The sequence below is a fragment of the Procambarus clarkii genome, chromosome 91 (assembly GCF_040958095.1).
Source record: "Procambarus clarkii isolate CNS0578487 chromosome 91, FALCON_Pclarkii_2.0, whole genome shotgun sequence".
Taxonomy (NCBI): domain Eukaryota; kingdom Metazoa; phylum Arthropoda; class Malacostraca; order Decapoda; family Cambaridae; genus Procambarus; species Procambarus clarkii.
This window is the reverse complement of record NC_091240.1, coordinates 12,746,568-12,760,788: the sequence shown is the minus strand read 5'-3', so window position 1 is coordinate 12,760,788 and position 14,221 is coordinate 12,746,568. Positions and strand designations below refer to the sequence as shown.

The 14,221-nt window shown below is 37.3% G+C and overlaps 1 protein-coding gene across 2 annotated transcripts in view; it reads right to left on the bottom strand.

Annotated features, from left to right (window-relative positions):
• Positions 1–14,221, bottom strand: part of LOC123774044 (uncharacterized) — a 21,797-nt gene extending 7,576 nt beyond the window's left edge. The window contains exons 1-5 of one of the 2 annotated variants that reach the window (XM_069318790.1): positions 13,451–14,221; positions 13,181–13,309; positions 12,621–12,799; positions 9,166–9,912; positions 2,564–5,091 (exon numbers count right to left, since the gene is read on the bottom strand). In XM_069318790.1, the coding sequence (XP_069174891.1) occupies positions 2,564–5,091; positions 9,166–9,909 (3,272 nt within the window). In that variant the 5' untranslated portion in view covers positions 9,910–9,912; positions 12,621–12,799; positions 13,181–13,309; positions 13,451–14,221. Of the gene's footprint in view, positions 1–2,563; positions 5,092–9,165; positions 9,913–10,936; positions 11,249–12,620; positions 12,800–13,180; positions 13,310–13,450 lie in introns of those variants that run through there. The other variant, XM_045768159.2, reaches the window with a different exon arrangement.

The window sequence follows — 14,221 nt, the reverse complement described above, 5'->3', positions numbered from 1 at the left end:
TGCTTTTCTGGAATACTGTATTTATTTGTGATGAAGAACATCATCTTCGCCATAATTACCCCTTCCCCTGTCCCCTCGTCCTCCCAACCATCCCACACTCCCATCCCCTTGTTCTCCCCACTTCCTTGTCCAATGCATTCCCAAATGATCTAATGTTCCCATCAGAAAATTGGGAACATCAAATGATCTGATGTTCCCATCACTGAAATATAAGAAAAACAGTTAAGAACACGAAATGAAAAACAATGAAAAATAAAAAAATAAACTATACTCACAAAATGAACAGTTTGGTAAAAACACCTCAATTCCAATGCAATGTCACAAAATAGTTAACCCTTTAACTTCGCGGCCTACAAATATGACACCCCCTCAGTGCGCAGGAAATAAATTCTCTTGAAAAAATTCTTTTGTTTTTTTAAAGTGTCAAAAACCCTTCCCCCAGTATGGATATGTCAAAAAAATTTCGAACTTGTACTTACTTTGGCTGCTATGGGGTCCGTAAGTAGGTGCGTGACGTCATCATTCCCCGTCCACCCGTGCAGTAAGCTCCCGGGCCGGTGGGGCGCCCTGTGCGGGGCACGCGAGTTGCCGCGAATATATTTTTGTTCATTTTTTGCGCACAGTTCCAAATACATTTTATTTGTTTTTACGTGCTAATCCTATGTATAATGAACACGTACACTATATTATGGCAGTAAAACATCCGTACTGTCCGAAGACACTGTGTTATGTGCATGACACTTGTGTACACATATGTTGCACATATTTACCATGTATCATGCTAATTTATGTATATATACAATCTATTTACAGACTATACACTGTCACACACTATATACATTCACCATCAACACATTCAGAACACCGCGAGTGTGAGCATCCACACTCAGCCAGCCCTCCCTCACTCCTCCAACATCTTACTCGCCAACATTGCTCCTCCAAATCATAGAGTTATCCGGACGCAACACATGATGAACCCCCAGCCTGACAAACCAAGCATCAACAACCCAAGGACTCTCCGAAAAGCAGCAGTCTCATTCTACGCCAGAAAAGAGGGAGACGGCTGTAGACGGACATACCTATGACCACGACCAAAGGAGCAAAAACCTCTGCGCCGGAGAAGAGCATGAATAGTTACGGTATTCCTATCAGCCATGGATAGATCCGGGGAGCCTCCAGGACTCACCCAGAAAATGGCATTTCATTACATTCAACGCTGTTTTTTTTTTTTTAAACAGCGCCATCTGTTAAACGGAGGAGCAACACACGTTATACTATATATTTTACGATTCTATTTCAATGTTTTCAATTTCATTGATAATTTGAATTTTATAGATTTTGATTTATTTTCATTTTGATTTAACTATTTTGTGACATTGCATTGTTCTGCTTTGTGTCTGGAGAGTTTCTCTCATGAGTAGGTTAACCTACTCATGAGAAACTCTCCAGACACAAAGCAGAATGCTTTGAAAGAGACCAATGTCGTCTATGCCTTCAAATGCCCACTTTGGGACTGTAAGCCTCAAAGAACTCGGTATATAGGCAAGACAACAACATCTCTCTCCAGGCGATTAACGATGCATAAGCAACAGGGCTCCATTAAGGAACATATAATCTCTTCCCACAACCAGACCATCACCAGAGAAGTCTTAACAAAAAACACAGAAATCATCGATAGATACAGCGATAGCAGACGGCTTGATATCTGCGAGGCACTACACATTAAGAAGTCAACACCAGCAATCAACAGCCAATTAATGCACAACTATATTCTACCCACTTCAAGACTCCGCACCAATATAGAAGCATCAAGAAATATGGGCCAATAGGCCCTCTGCAGTTACTTCCATTCTTCCCTTCAACTTACAAAATATTATACCCATTGTTTCGTGTTCTGTCTTGTGTTGAAAGTTTGTTTTCACCTCATCCATAACTGTTGTAACATATCACCTCACCTAAATGCAGGTATAAAATCGAAGCTGTTTGAACTCTGTTCAGTTATAGTTGTGTGTGTGTAAACTAGTCTTTGAAAATGTAATAAGTTATTACGAAACGCGTTCAAGTGTCGCGTCAGACTAGAAATAAAAATGAATTTTGGAGAATTGATTTTTCAGTTACCATCAACAGTGAAAAGAAATATAAGAAACATCGAGAAAATTTGTGTTAGAATTATTAATCTTACTTTTTCGGTCATATTTAATAATATATGTCTACAGGAAAGACTGCTACCAAAATATACTAATATATACAGTATATATATATATATATATATATATATATATATATATATATATATATATATATATATATATATATATATATATATATATATATATATATATATATATATATATATATGTATGTATGAATGAAAGATAGAGAAAGTGAAAAGCAGGAGCCCAAATAGAAAGAGGAGGCAGAGAAAGGGGTTGTGACTATGGAACAAATCAACAGGTCAAACTCTAGACATAAATGCCTTCACCTAATGGAACTATATTCTTAAAATTATGCAAAAAGTCATATACAGCATATTACACAAGTGTAAACTATATTACATTCATACCTTCTACAATGTAAATCAAATACAGGAGAGTGCATCTCTCTCTTCCACTTGCTGTGATGGCTATGTAGGCTCAAATGTTTATTGCTGGCATGGTTCCTGAAGTGAGGTTCTAGGTGACTTACTGGACTGAAACTTCTTTTTGGCCTCTCTCTCCATGTTTCATCTCTATATATAAAGTTCTTTTTAATGGGAGAGCAAGATCTCTCCCATCTTTTCCTTTCTGGACTAGGGCTATATTCTCTCTTAGGGCTATGTTCTCTTTTGGGGCTATATTCTCTCATGAAAGTATTTTCTCTCTTGGGGCTGTATTCTCTCTTGGGGCTATATTCCCTCATGGGAGTATATTCTCTCTTGGGGCTATATTCTCTCATGGGAGTATATTCTCTCTTGGGGCTATATTCTCTCATGGGAGTATATTTTCTCTTGGGGCTATGTTCTCTCTTGGGGCTTTCTCTCATGAGAGTATTTTCTCTCTTGGGGCTATATTCTCTCATGGGAGTATATTCTCTCTTGGGGCTATATTCCCTCATGGGAGTATATTCTCTTTTGGGGCTATATTCTCTTATGGGAGTATATTCTCTCTTGGGGCTATATTCCCTCATGGGAGTATATTCTCTCTTGGGGCTATATTCTCTCATGGGAGTATATTCTCTCTTGGGGCTATATTCCCTCATGGGAGTATATTCTCTCTTGGGGCTATATTCTCTCGTGGGAGTATATTCTCTCTTTGAATGACATATTTTTTTAATGCTACATTTTTTGTTTAGACTATATCCTGGATTTGGACAATATTCTCCCATTGGACTATAGGCACTGATTGGACTATAACTTCCGCAAAACCCATCACTACTTTTGATTGGACCAAAATATATTGCTGGCTCTAGATCAAGAGGGCTACATTTGGAATTTCTGAAGGAATTGTTTGAGTTATTTACTCTGTAATATTCTGCCCACTTGCTCTTCATAACTGAACCTGACAAATCAAAACTGAAGTTTTCCAAAAAGGTAGATAAATCAGGCTGGCGCATACAAAGCTGCTTGTTAAATTCAACTTCATCATTTATATCCATAAAACTTAACTTTGGAGAACAGACATACTGAGAAGTCTTAGCAAACTTCACACAAGCTTCAGCTATCCTCCTTGCTACAACTGAAGTTGGATGGAAACCATCAATCAAAGGAATATTACCTTCTGGCAGGTCAATACCACACACCAAACTGTTAAAGTCCCAGACAGGCAACTGTTTCACTTCAGCAAGTGTAAATGCAATCCTGTTAATTCCTAATATAAACTGCCCAATCCTGTTTAATTTTTCCTTTATTTCCATGGATTGTGAAGGAATTGTTACAATGTGTCCGGTTTCTTCAGCGTGTCTCTTGACCAAGTAGTTCTGTAAGGTCAGAAAATCAAATGGATAAATGGTTGTGATTATTACATCACAGTTAGTCGTTACTTTACGGAGAAGTTCGTCAACGCTCTTCAGTGAGTTAACAAAGTCATTCCAGAGTTTATCACTAGAGTCCAAATTCTCTAAACATAATGAGGGTAATTCCAATTTCATCTTATGGGAGTCACACCCATCTTCTGCAACAAAGTTTATAATATCATACATGCCTAAACTAAGAACTATAAGTGCATCCTTCTTGCCTGAAATTTCCTTCACAATGGGGTTGTCTTCAGTCAAAGCTCGGAAGGACAACTTGCACTGTGTAAATATAGTGACCATCTCTCCATCCTTTATAGGCCACACTTTTTCCACTTTTTGTAATCTGGAATCACCAATAAGCACAACTTCCTGGTACCTGTTCATATGATACTGCTTAATGGTATATTTTAGCATGGGAATCATATAATTTTCTGTTGCATCTCTTGATGGGTTCAGCCCATCCTCCAGAAATTTGCCAGGATTAGAGGGTAAAAGATTCCAGGGAATTTCTTTCCCATCTCCTCTCACACTTAATTTTGAAACTCTGGAGTTAAATATATTCAACTCGTTATTAACTAGCTTTTCTAAGTTCTTACAATATGTTGCCTGATCTAACAGAACATCAGGACAGTGTCCATTAGCTTTTTCATATGTTCCAACCTGATATAAATTTATCTTTGATGTATTTAATGGCAAAACATTTGTAAAGTAGACTTCTGATTTTTCACCCAATATTTCACGTAAACTCTTACACATATTCATGATATTATTACCAATGGTTTTGCCTATATATTGATTTGGAAAACAAATGTGTTGAATCTTTATAGGATTATGCATTTGCTGGGAGGTTAAATTATTACCAAATTGGATGATATCATATATACCAACACTACAAATAAGCAGGATTCCTCGAGGGCAAATGCTTTTATCAACATTATGCTTAACAGCTTTTTCCAGATTATCAAAGGTCAAGTCTGGCACACACTTGATCTCCAGAGGGCCAAATGTGCTCTTCATCCCGACATCTTCTAATGGCTTGATGCGAGAATCTCCAATTATAACCACCTTGCTAAACCTGTACATGCATGGCTCGCCAATTACCTGTAAATAAAAATACGATTAATATAGGCATTTTGAAATAGAAATTTTGAAAAAGGGATAGCGGACAAATGTAAAACAGAACCAGGCCTAGTCTACAAATTTATAAACAACAAATTGCAGGTAAAGGATAATATCCAGAGGTTGAAAATGGAAAACAGATTCATGTAAAATGAAAAGGAACTGTGTGAAACATTAAAAGAAAATTTCCAAAGTTTGTACAAAATGAAATCTTCAGAGAACCAGACATAATCAGAATTCCAGAGAACAACATAGAGCACATAGAGGTGTCTAGAGACAAAGTGGAAAATATAGTGGCACCATGACTTACGACTGCCTCGACTTACGATAATTTCGAGTTACGATATAAATTTCATAAAAAAATGCAACTCGACATACGATGGTGTCGTCGATTAACGATATTTGTTGGTACACGTTCGGGTCGCCCGAGAGCGTGGTTCCCGGTCACATGAGCCAACCTGCCTCAGTTTACTACAGCTGCCCGCTTAGTGACGATTACGCCTATAAGAAATTCCATTTTTGTGGTGATTTTTTGCTTTTTGAACATAAAAGTAACTATTATATATCACACCATGGGTCCCAAGAAAGTCAGTGGTAAGGTTCAACATATGAAAACCCATATAAGAATCACCATAGAGCAAAAACAAGAAATCATTCATAAATATGAAGATGGTGTGTAGGTTGTTCAACTAGCTAGGCAGTACAACAAATCTCAGTCAACGGTATCCACCATACTGGCTAAGAAAAAGGACATTATGAGTGCTTAAGTGGCAAGAGGCGTATCAATAATCACAAAACATATAACACAAACACTTGAGGAAGTTGAACAGTTGTTATTAATTTGGATGACTATGTATGTAGTGAAGACTATAGTATAGACTACGGGAAGAAATGCAAACTTTTGATGAAACAATTCACCCAGAGCAAGTTGTAGTAGGCCGTTGCCTTCACCTATTCAATGACACTGTGATGCATCACTATAGACAAATGTTAAAACGAAGGGAAAAACAAGTGTCTCTTGACAAATTTTTAATGAGACAAACAAGCAGTGAACCACAACCAGGTCCTAGTGGTATGCAGACAAAACGTAGGAGAGAGTGTACCCCAGAGGAAACATCTCTGCCTGATGTGATAATGGAAGTTGACTCCCCTTCTAAACAGTAACACCTCTCCTCCTCCCCCCCCTCATCACCATCTTCCATAACCCATCAAGGGTCCTCCATAAAGGTAAGATACACGTATGTACTGTATTGTAGTTAGAAAAAATAATTGTATTCAGTATAAAATGTATTTGTAAGTTAATATTTTGGAGGGTGGGGAATGGATTAATTCAATTCCCTTTATTTCTTATGGGAAAAATTGCTTCGACTTACGATATTTCGACTTACGATCCGTCTCTGGGAACGGATTAGCATCGTAAGTCAAGGCCCCATTGTATGCTCAAGGAGCTAAGTAAGAACAAAGCAGTTGGCCCAGATAGAGTTTCACCATGGGTTCTGAGAGAATGTGCATCTGAGCTCAGCATTCCACTTCACCTGATTTTTCAGGCATCCCTGTGTACAGGAGTCACAGCAGACGAGTGGAAAAAGGATAACATAGTTCCAATCTACAAAAGTGGTGGCAGTGAAGACCCCTGAATTATAGACCTGTATTGTTGACAAGTGTAATAGTTAAAATGTTGGAAAAATAATTAAAACTAAATAGGTAGAACACCTGGAGACAAACAATATAATATCAGATCGTCAGTATGGTTTTCGATCTGGAAGATCCTGTGTAACAAATTTACTCAGTTTCTATGATCGAGCCACAGAGATTTTACAGGAAAGGGACGGTTGGGTTGACTTCATCTATCTGGACCTAAAAAAGGCTTTCGATAGAGTTCCACATAAGAGGTTGTTCTGGAAACTGGAGCACATTGGAGGGGTGACAGATAAGCTGCCAACATAGATGAAAGATTTTCTGATAGAAAAATGAGGGCAGTAATAAAAGGAAGGGTATCGGACTGGAGAAATGTCACACACGGAGTACCACAGGGTTTAGTTCTTGCACTGGTGATGTTCATTATCTACATAAACGATCTACCAGATGGAATAAAAAATTATATGAACATGTTTGCTGATGATGCTAAGATAATAGGGAAGATAAGAGACTTAGATGATTTTCATGCCCTTCAAGAAGACCTGGACAGAATAAGTATATGGAGTACCACTTGGCAAATGGAATTTAATGTAAATAAATGCCATGTTATGGAATGTGGAATAGGAGAACATAGACCCCACACAACCTGTAAATTACGTGAGAAATCTTTAAAGAAGTAAGATAAAGAAAGAGATCTATGGGTAGTTCTAGATAGAAAACTATCACCTGAGGTTCACATTAAGAACATTGTGCAAGAGGCCTATGCTACACTTTCTAACTTCAGAATAGTTTTTAAATATATGGATGGAGAAATACTAAAGAAATTATTCACGACTTTTGTTAGACCAAAGCTGGAATATAGAGTGGTTGTATGGTACCCATATCTTAAGAAGCACATCAACAAACTGGAAACGGTGCAAAGACATGCCACTAAGTGGCTCCCAGAACTGAAGGACAAGAGCTACGAAGATAGGTTAGAGGCATTAAATATGCAAAAACTATAAGACAGAAGAAAAAGGGGTGATATGATCACTATGTACAAAATAGTAACAGGAATTGATAAAATTGATAGGGAAGATTTCCCGAGACCTGGAACTTCAAGAACAAGAGGTCATAAATTTAAACTAAACACACATGGCAAAGAAATATAAAAAAATTCACTTTCGCAAACAGAGTGGTAGACAGTTGGAACAAGTTAGGTGGGAAGATGGTGGAAGCCAAGACCGTCAGAAGTTTCAAAGCGTTATATGACAAAGAGTGCTGGGAAGACGGGACACCACAAACGTAGCTCCCATCCTGTAACTACACTTAGGTAATTACACACAAGAGTTCTTACATTCTTGTACAGCCACTAGCATGCATAGCATTTCGGGCAAGTCCTTAATCTCAAGTCCTTTGCCCGAAACGCTGCTCATACTAGTGGCTTTACAAGATTGTAATTACTATCCTATGTATCCTCACAATCCCAATGTACCTTCTTGTATATAAATAAATAAATAAATAAATAAATAAATCTTAATATTCCCCAAAATATGACCCGCCAAATCGTTTAACAACCAGATACCCATTTTTCTGTTGGGTAAACAGAGGCTACAGTTAAGGATTGGCACCCAGTAAATCCTCCCTGCCAGGATTCAAACCCAGGCCAAAAGCTTGCAAAGTGCCATGCCAGACGAGTGTCTTACCACTACGCCAAGGGGACTGCATTTGGATTATTGTTCCCAAGCATGGTGACCTCATCTTCAGAAGGACATAGCTGCTCTGGAAAAAGTGCTACACCGGGCAACAAAAATCAAGTCAACTATTGTATCAGGAACGGTTGAGGGACCACAGGGCTAACACTGCAAAAAAAAAAGGGGGGGGGGATGACAAGGTAGATTTCATTGAAACTTAAATGCTGAAACATTTGGAGGATGCTGATGCGAACAATTTTTTAAAAAGGTCAGATGTAACACAAACAAGGACCAATGGAAGCGATGAGTCACAATAACGTGGCGGAAGTATGTTGACCAGACCACACACTAGAAAGTGAAGGGACAACGATGTTTCGACTGGAGAATGGTCCAGGACGGACCGAAACGTCGTCGTCCTTTCACTTTCTAGTGTGTGGTCTGGTCAACAAGGGGCAATGGCTTCAAGTTCAACAAATCACAATGTAGGACTGAAAGCGGGAGATGCTTTTTTACCCACAGGGGTTATAAACCCATGGAACTGCCTACCCGATGCAGCCACAAATGCCAAAATTGTTAAATTTTAAAATCCAACTGGAAAAGATCATCAGGGCAAATGTGGGAGCACTTGACAAGCCACCAGCTTCCTGTCTTCATCGAGGACACTAGAGTAATAGTGACCCTCAGGTAAATGAAGCACACCAGCATTAATATCTATAAACTGGGAGTATATGGGAACGCTACTCACCTTTTTACATACTTCATCACTCAGCCTTGTAATCGTAGTATGCTCTTTTCTTATAGACTCAAAATACTTATTTATCTTCACCTCCACATCACAGCTGGTACCAACTTCACAGCTAACATTAGCTGCTTCACAGCTCGAGATGAATTTTTTACAACATTCACTTGATTCTCCTTTGCTACAGTTACAATAATAGTATACAATACTATTTTTCTTATTTCTTATAATTTTCTGATTTTCATGTTCTGATTTTTTATTTTTGTTTAACTCCTTACCAGACAACTGAGAGTTTGTCTGTTTATGAGTTATCTGAGAATTTTCATTTCTACAATAAGTTTGCTTATTTCCAAGATGCACTCTCTTAATATCACCTTTACTATTTGCTGATTTATAGTGACCTTGCTTTCTATTGGCCCTTGTAGAATGTTTTTCGTCAACTGATCTTTCCAAACAAATTTTTCTCTGATCACGACACACTTTGTATCTCCCATTTGACTTTTCTGATCTCAAATGACGTTTATGTCTTCTACGGAAGTCATTATTTTTATACCGTCCCTTTTTTTTTGAGCCCGAACGTTTTTTAGACTTGTGGAATCTGTATTTTTTATCCGTGCACACACTGCTGGTGTTGCTTGTATCTGTTGTTGCAGTACTTGTGTGTGTAACTTGTGTGTCCCTGGTGTGTTCTTCAGCACCAGAGGTTGGTAGAGGGCTCCTCGCCTCACAGTTCACACGGATCCTCTTCATGCTCTGAAAGCAAGAAGAGCAAATAGTATAAATAGTAAATAAACATTTTATTTTATTTTATTTTATTTATATTAAAGTAAATAAATTATAATAAAGTAATTAAATAATTAAATAAAGTAAATAAATTATAGTACAGTAAAGTAAATAAATAGTAAATAAACATTTTATTTTATTTTATTTTATTTTTATTTAAATACTGCAATGTATATACTGAATGTAAGTACTGTATACTATATGTATATAAATATTTAATGCAACATCATAGAGGTGTATTTATTTATATACAAGAAGGTACATTGGGTTTATGAGAGTAGAGAGAGTTGAAGTTAAACATTCTTGTAAAGCCACTAGCATGCATAGCGTTTCAGGTAGATCATTAATCTAACATATAATTCTAAAAAGGTAATTTCTAGCAAAATTAACAAACACAATACAGATACATTGTAAGAAAGTATACAAATACATTGTAAGTATAAAAATGCATTTGTAAGAAGGTATAAAAATGCATTGGTAAGAAGGTATAAAAATGCATTTGTAAGTACAAAAAAATACATTGTGGAGTATAATGAGTTTGACAAAAAAGTAGGTACATTAAAGTAAATTTAAGGGTTATCCACAGGTACATTTTAGCATAATTTGAGGATTATGATAAATTACAAGATATAATGTAGCAAACTATGTGTATAACATGATATAAGATAACATCAATGATTACAATGGTAAAGTTGTATAGCAGGGGTACATACACTGAGGGATTGGGCAGCACTAGATACAGTGCGAGTTTCAAGCACTAGGTAGGAAACTATGAAGATGAAATTAGGTACCTTTTGGTATTATTTTTCATTTAGGCAAAAGTTTGACAGCTTTTCAATTTGTTAGGGAGTGAGATCCATAGACCCTTTATTTGCATAGTGTTTACACAGATTAAGTTTGACTCTGGGGATATCGAAGATATATTTATTTCTGGTGTGGTGATTATGTGTTCTATTACATCTGTCTGTTACATACATACATGTCTATTACATACATGTAAATATGTATTTGCATACATATTTCAAGAAGTTGGCGCTGAAGACAGCAAAAGTCACAAGTTATTATTGATTAAGTGAATACGATGCTAGAGGGTTCGAATGTGCCCGCAAGAACCAATTTCTTCTTATTCTTGCGATAAATGCACTTTGCATAAAGTTTTTCCTCCCGCTTACTGCAGAACCACTTCCTCGCTCAGACCATATTGGCGCCCAAGTCACACGCTGCCTCGCTTTTGTTGTAGGTGCCTCCCGCTTTAGCTCACTTTCCCTTTTTTACTTTTATTATTATTTTTGTTGTTTAATATAGAAGGGAGTATCACCTCGGGCTGGAAGAAGGGGACCTTTAGCCTCGAAGGAAACCATACATAATACATTAGAGAGAATGTTTAGTCCCCTCCAATAAATAAATAAAAAATAAATATTGATTCAAGTACAGTACATACATACAAAGTGAAATACAAAAGTTGATGGCTTCATAGATAGAGCTAGTACATACAATGCCTAAAGCCACTATAACGCAAAGCGTTTCGGGCAGGAAAAACACTGAAACTAAAACTTAATACTTAGATTAAAGTATAAATTGTGTTATGAAAAAATCAGAAAAAAATTGAATAAAAAGGGGGGGGGGACATGGCAGAAAAAAACAAAAATACAATTTGGTCAACAAAGAGCATTGTTAAAAATCGTAGACATGGGTTGACATTTAGGGGTGAGGTAGGTTACATTGAGTTAATTAGGTGGTACTTAGTTCTTATCTTAAGCTGGTTGGGAGAGGTATAGTCTTTAACATAATTGGGAAGGTCATTCCACATTCGAGGTTCCTTGATTTGTAAAGCATTTCTAGTTTGACTAAGTCGTACTCTTGGAATATCAAATAGGTATTTGTTTCTGGTGTAGTGCTCATGGGATCTGTTACAACCTTCTAGGAAGCTTTTAAGGTCAGAACTAACATTACAGTTCAGCGTTTTATATATATAAAATACACATGAGAGGATGTGCAGGGACTTAATATCTAACATATTCAGAGATTTGAGTAGGGGTACCGAGTGATGTCTGGGGCCAGAGTGAGATATTGTCCTAATAGCAGCTTTGTGTTGAGTAATTAAAGGACGTAAGTGATTTTGGGTAGTAGAACCCCAAGCACAAATACCATAGTTGAGATAAGGATAGATGAGAGAATAATAGAGTGTCACCAAGGCAGGGCGAGGTACATAATATCTGATCTTAGAAAGAATGTCAACACTTTTCGAAACTTTTTTTGATATATTTAGAATGTGTCCCTGGAAATTCAGCTTGCGGTCAATGAGAACGCTAAGGAATTTGCCATCTACTTTGTTACAAATTTGTGTATTGTTAATCCTGAGATTTATTTGATTTGAGGATTTATTGCCAAACAAAATATAGAAAGTTTTGTCAATATTGAGGGTGAGTTTGTTGGCAGTTAGCCAGTGATGAACTTTATATAGCTCAGTATTCACTGTGACATTTAGAGCAAGGGGGTCAGGACTGGAGTAAATGAAGGTCGTATCGTCAGCAAATAGAATTGGTTTGAGATGTTGGGAGGCATTTGGAAGGTCATTAATGTAGATGAGAAGGAGGAGAGGGCCAAGTATGTTGCCCTGGGGAACACCAATGTTGATAGGTAGGGTGGGAGAAATTGAATTATTCACAGAAACATACTGGAACCTGTCAGTAAGGTAAGATTTGAGGTATTGCAGGGAGTGTCCTCTGACTCCATAATGTTGTAATTTAAGGGGGCGATAGTTAGGGTTCATAAAAGTTGTTCTAGTGCAATGAAAATTTATTGACGTGTTACACGTGAAGAGGGCTGCAAGTGGTCCAAGTTTCAGCATCGCAGCCTAAATAGAGAGGGAGAAAAAAAAAAAAAAACTTTTTTTAACCATTTTTTTACATGTTTTAAAGTTGATATAACAAATACAAATATCAACTGATATTATTTCTATGATACTCAGCTATCACAATACTATATAATAAAGGTTGTCTAGTGGCATTATTATCCCAAACCTATTTAGTGCAATAATACAAATTTTCAAAGTTCACCCAAAAAATTATGCAACAAAATGATGTTTATAAATATATATAAAATCAATAAATGATCTTAGGGGAAATATATAACTTGAGTTTTTAGAGGCACAGACTCTACATATAATGTGCAAGTTCCATGTAAATTGAATAATAAATAAAAAAGTTATTCAACCATATAGTTGCAAATTAGTTACCTGTAAAAAATGAAGGTCAAAGTTCAGCCACCTTTGGCTGAGGTTGATGAACTACCAATTTCAATCAAAATTACCACCCTTGTAGATTGGCATTCCTTCAGTAAGGTGTGTAAGTTCCATGAAGATTGCCTGATAAAAAAAAAAAAAAAAAAATTATTAAAAAAAAAAAATTAAAAAAAAAAATAAAAAAAATAAAAAAAAAGACAGCAGCTTTATATTTACAATTATTTATGATATAGTATCAAGATATAAAACATAATACATACTAACCTAATATAATTGGTCTGAAATATGCAACATCTTGCAACATCAAGAGGGAGAACGTCTTGAGTTGCAGGTCTAAGATCTTGAGTGGCAGGTGCCGCAGGTGGTGTGGCAGGTGCCGCAGGTGGTGTGGCATGTGCAGCAGGAGGTGTGGCAGGTGCCACAGAGGTGTGGCAGGTGCCACAGGAGGTGTGGGTGCCTGGGTGTGAGGCGAGGTAGTGTGTTGTGGGGGCGGGAGGCTGCCCTCTCTCTTCACTCAAGGGAACTCTTGTTTTGCCTCAGTGTGGCTTTACGCTCCTTCTTTACTTGGCTAACGCGTAGAGCTCTTGCCTTTAGAGCTTTCTTCTTGTCCGATACTATATCCATTGTGCAGTATATGCAAGAAAATACGATCTGTGCGAGCGCGTCAGGCATGCGACCGCCGGCACAGACACTGAGAGGGTGACTAAGCCAGTAAATCGGATTATAGCCCCTCCCTCTCACAGAAGACAGTTGCCAGCGAGTGTGTTTATAATTTGTATATGCATAACAAGATATTCTCCACTCTATTGCGAAATACTAGACGCTTACAACGTATGACGCATCACCCTACGGCGCACCCGAGCCGCGAGGACCAGATTTCGGGCAATTGCGGCTGGAAAATTTGCTCTAATTACGTTATTTATTATCATAACATTAAACGGTTTGCACCACGGTGTTGCCAGAACGTTGTAGTATTTTTATAAATTTTTCGTGTTTGGCCGAATTTTTTCGGCCAAACAATTATAACGCCCTCTT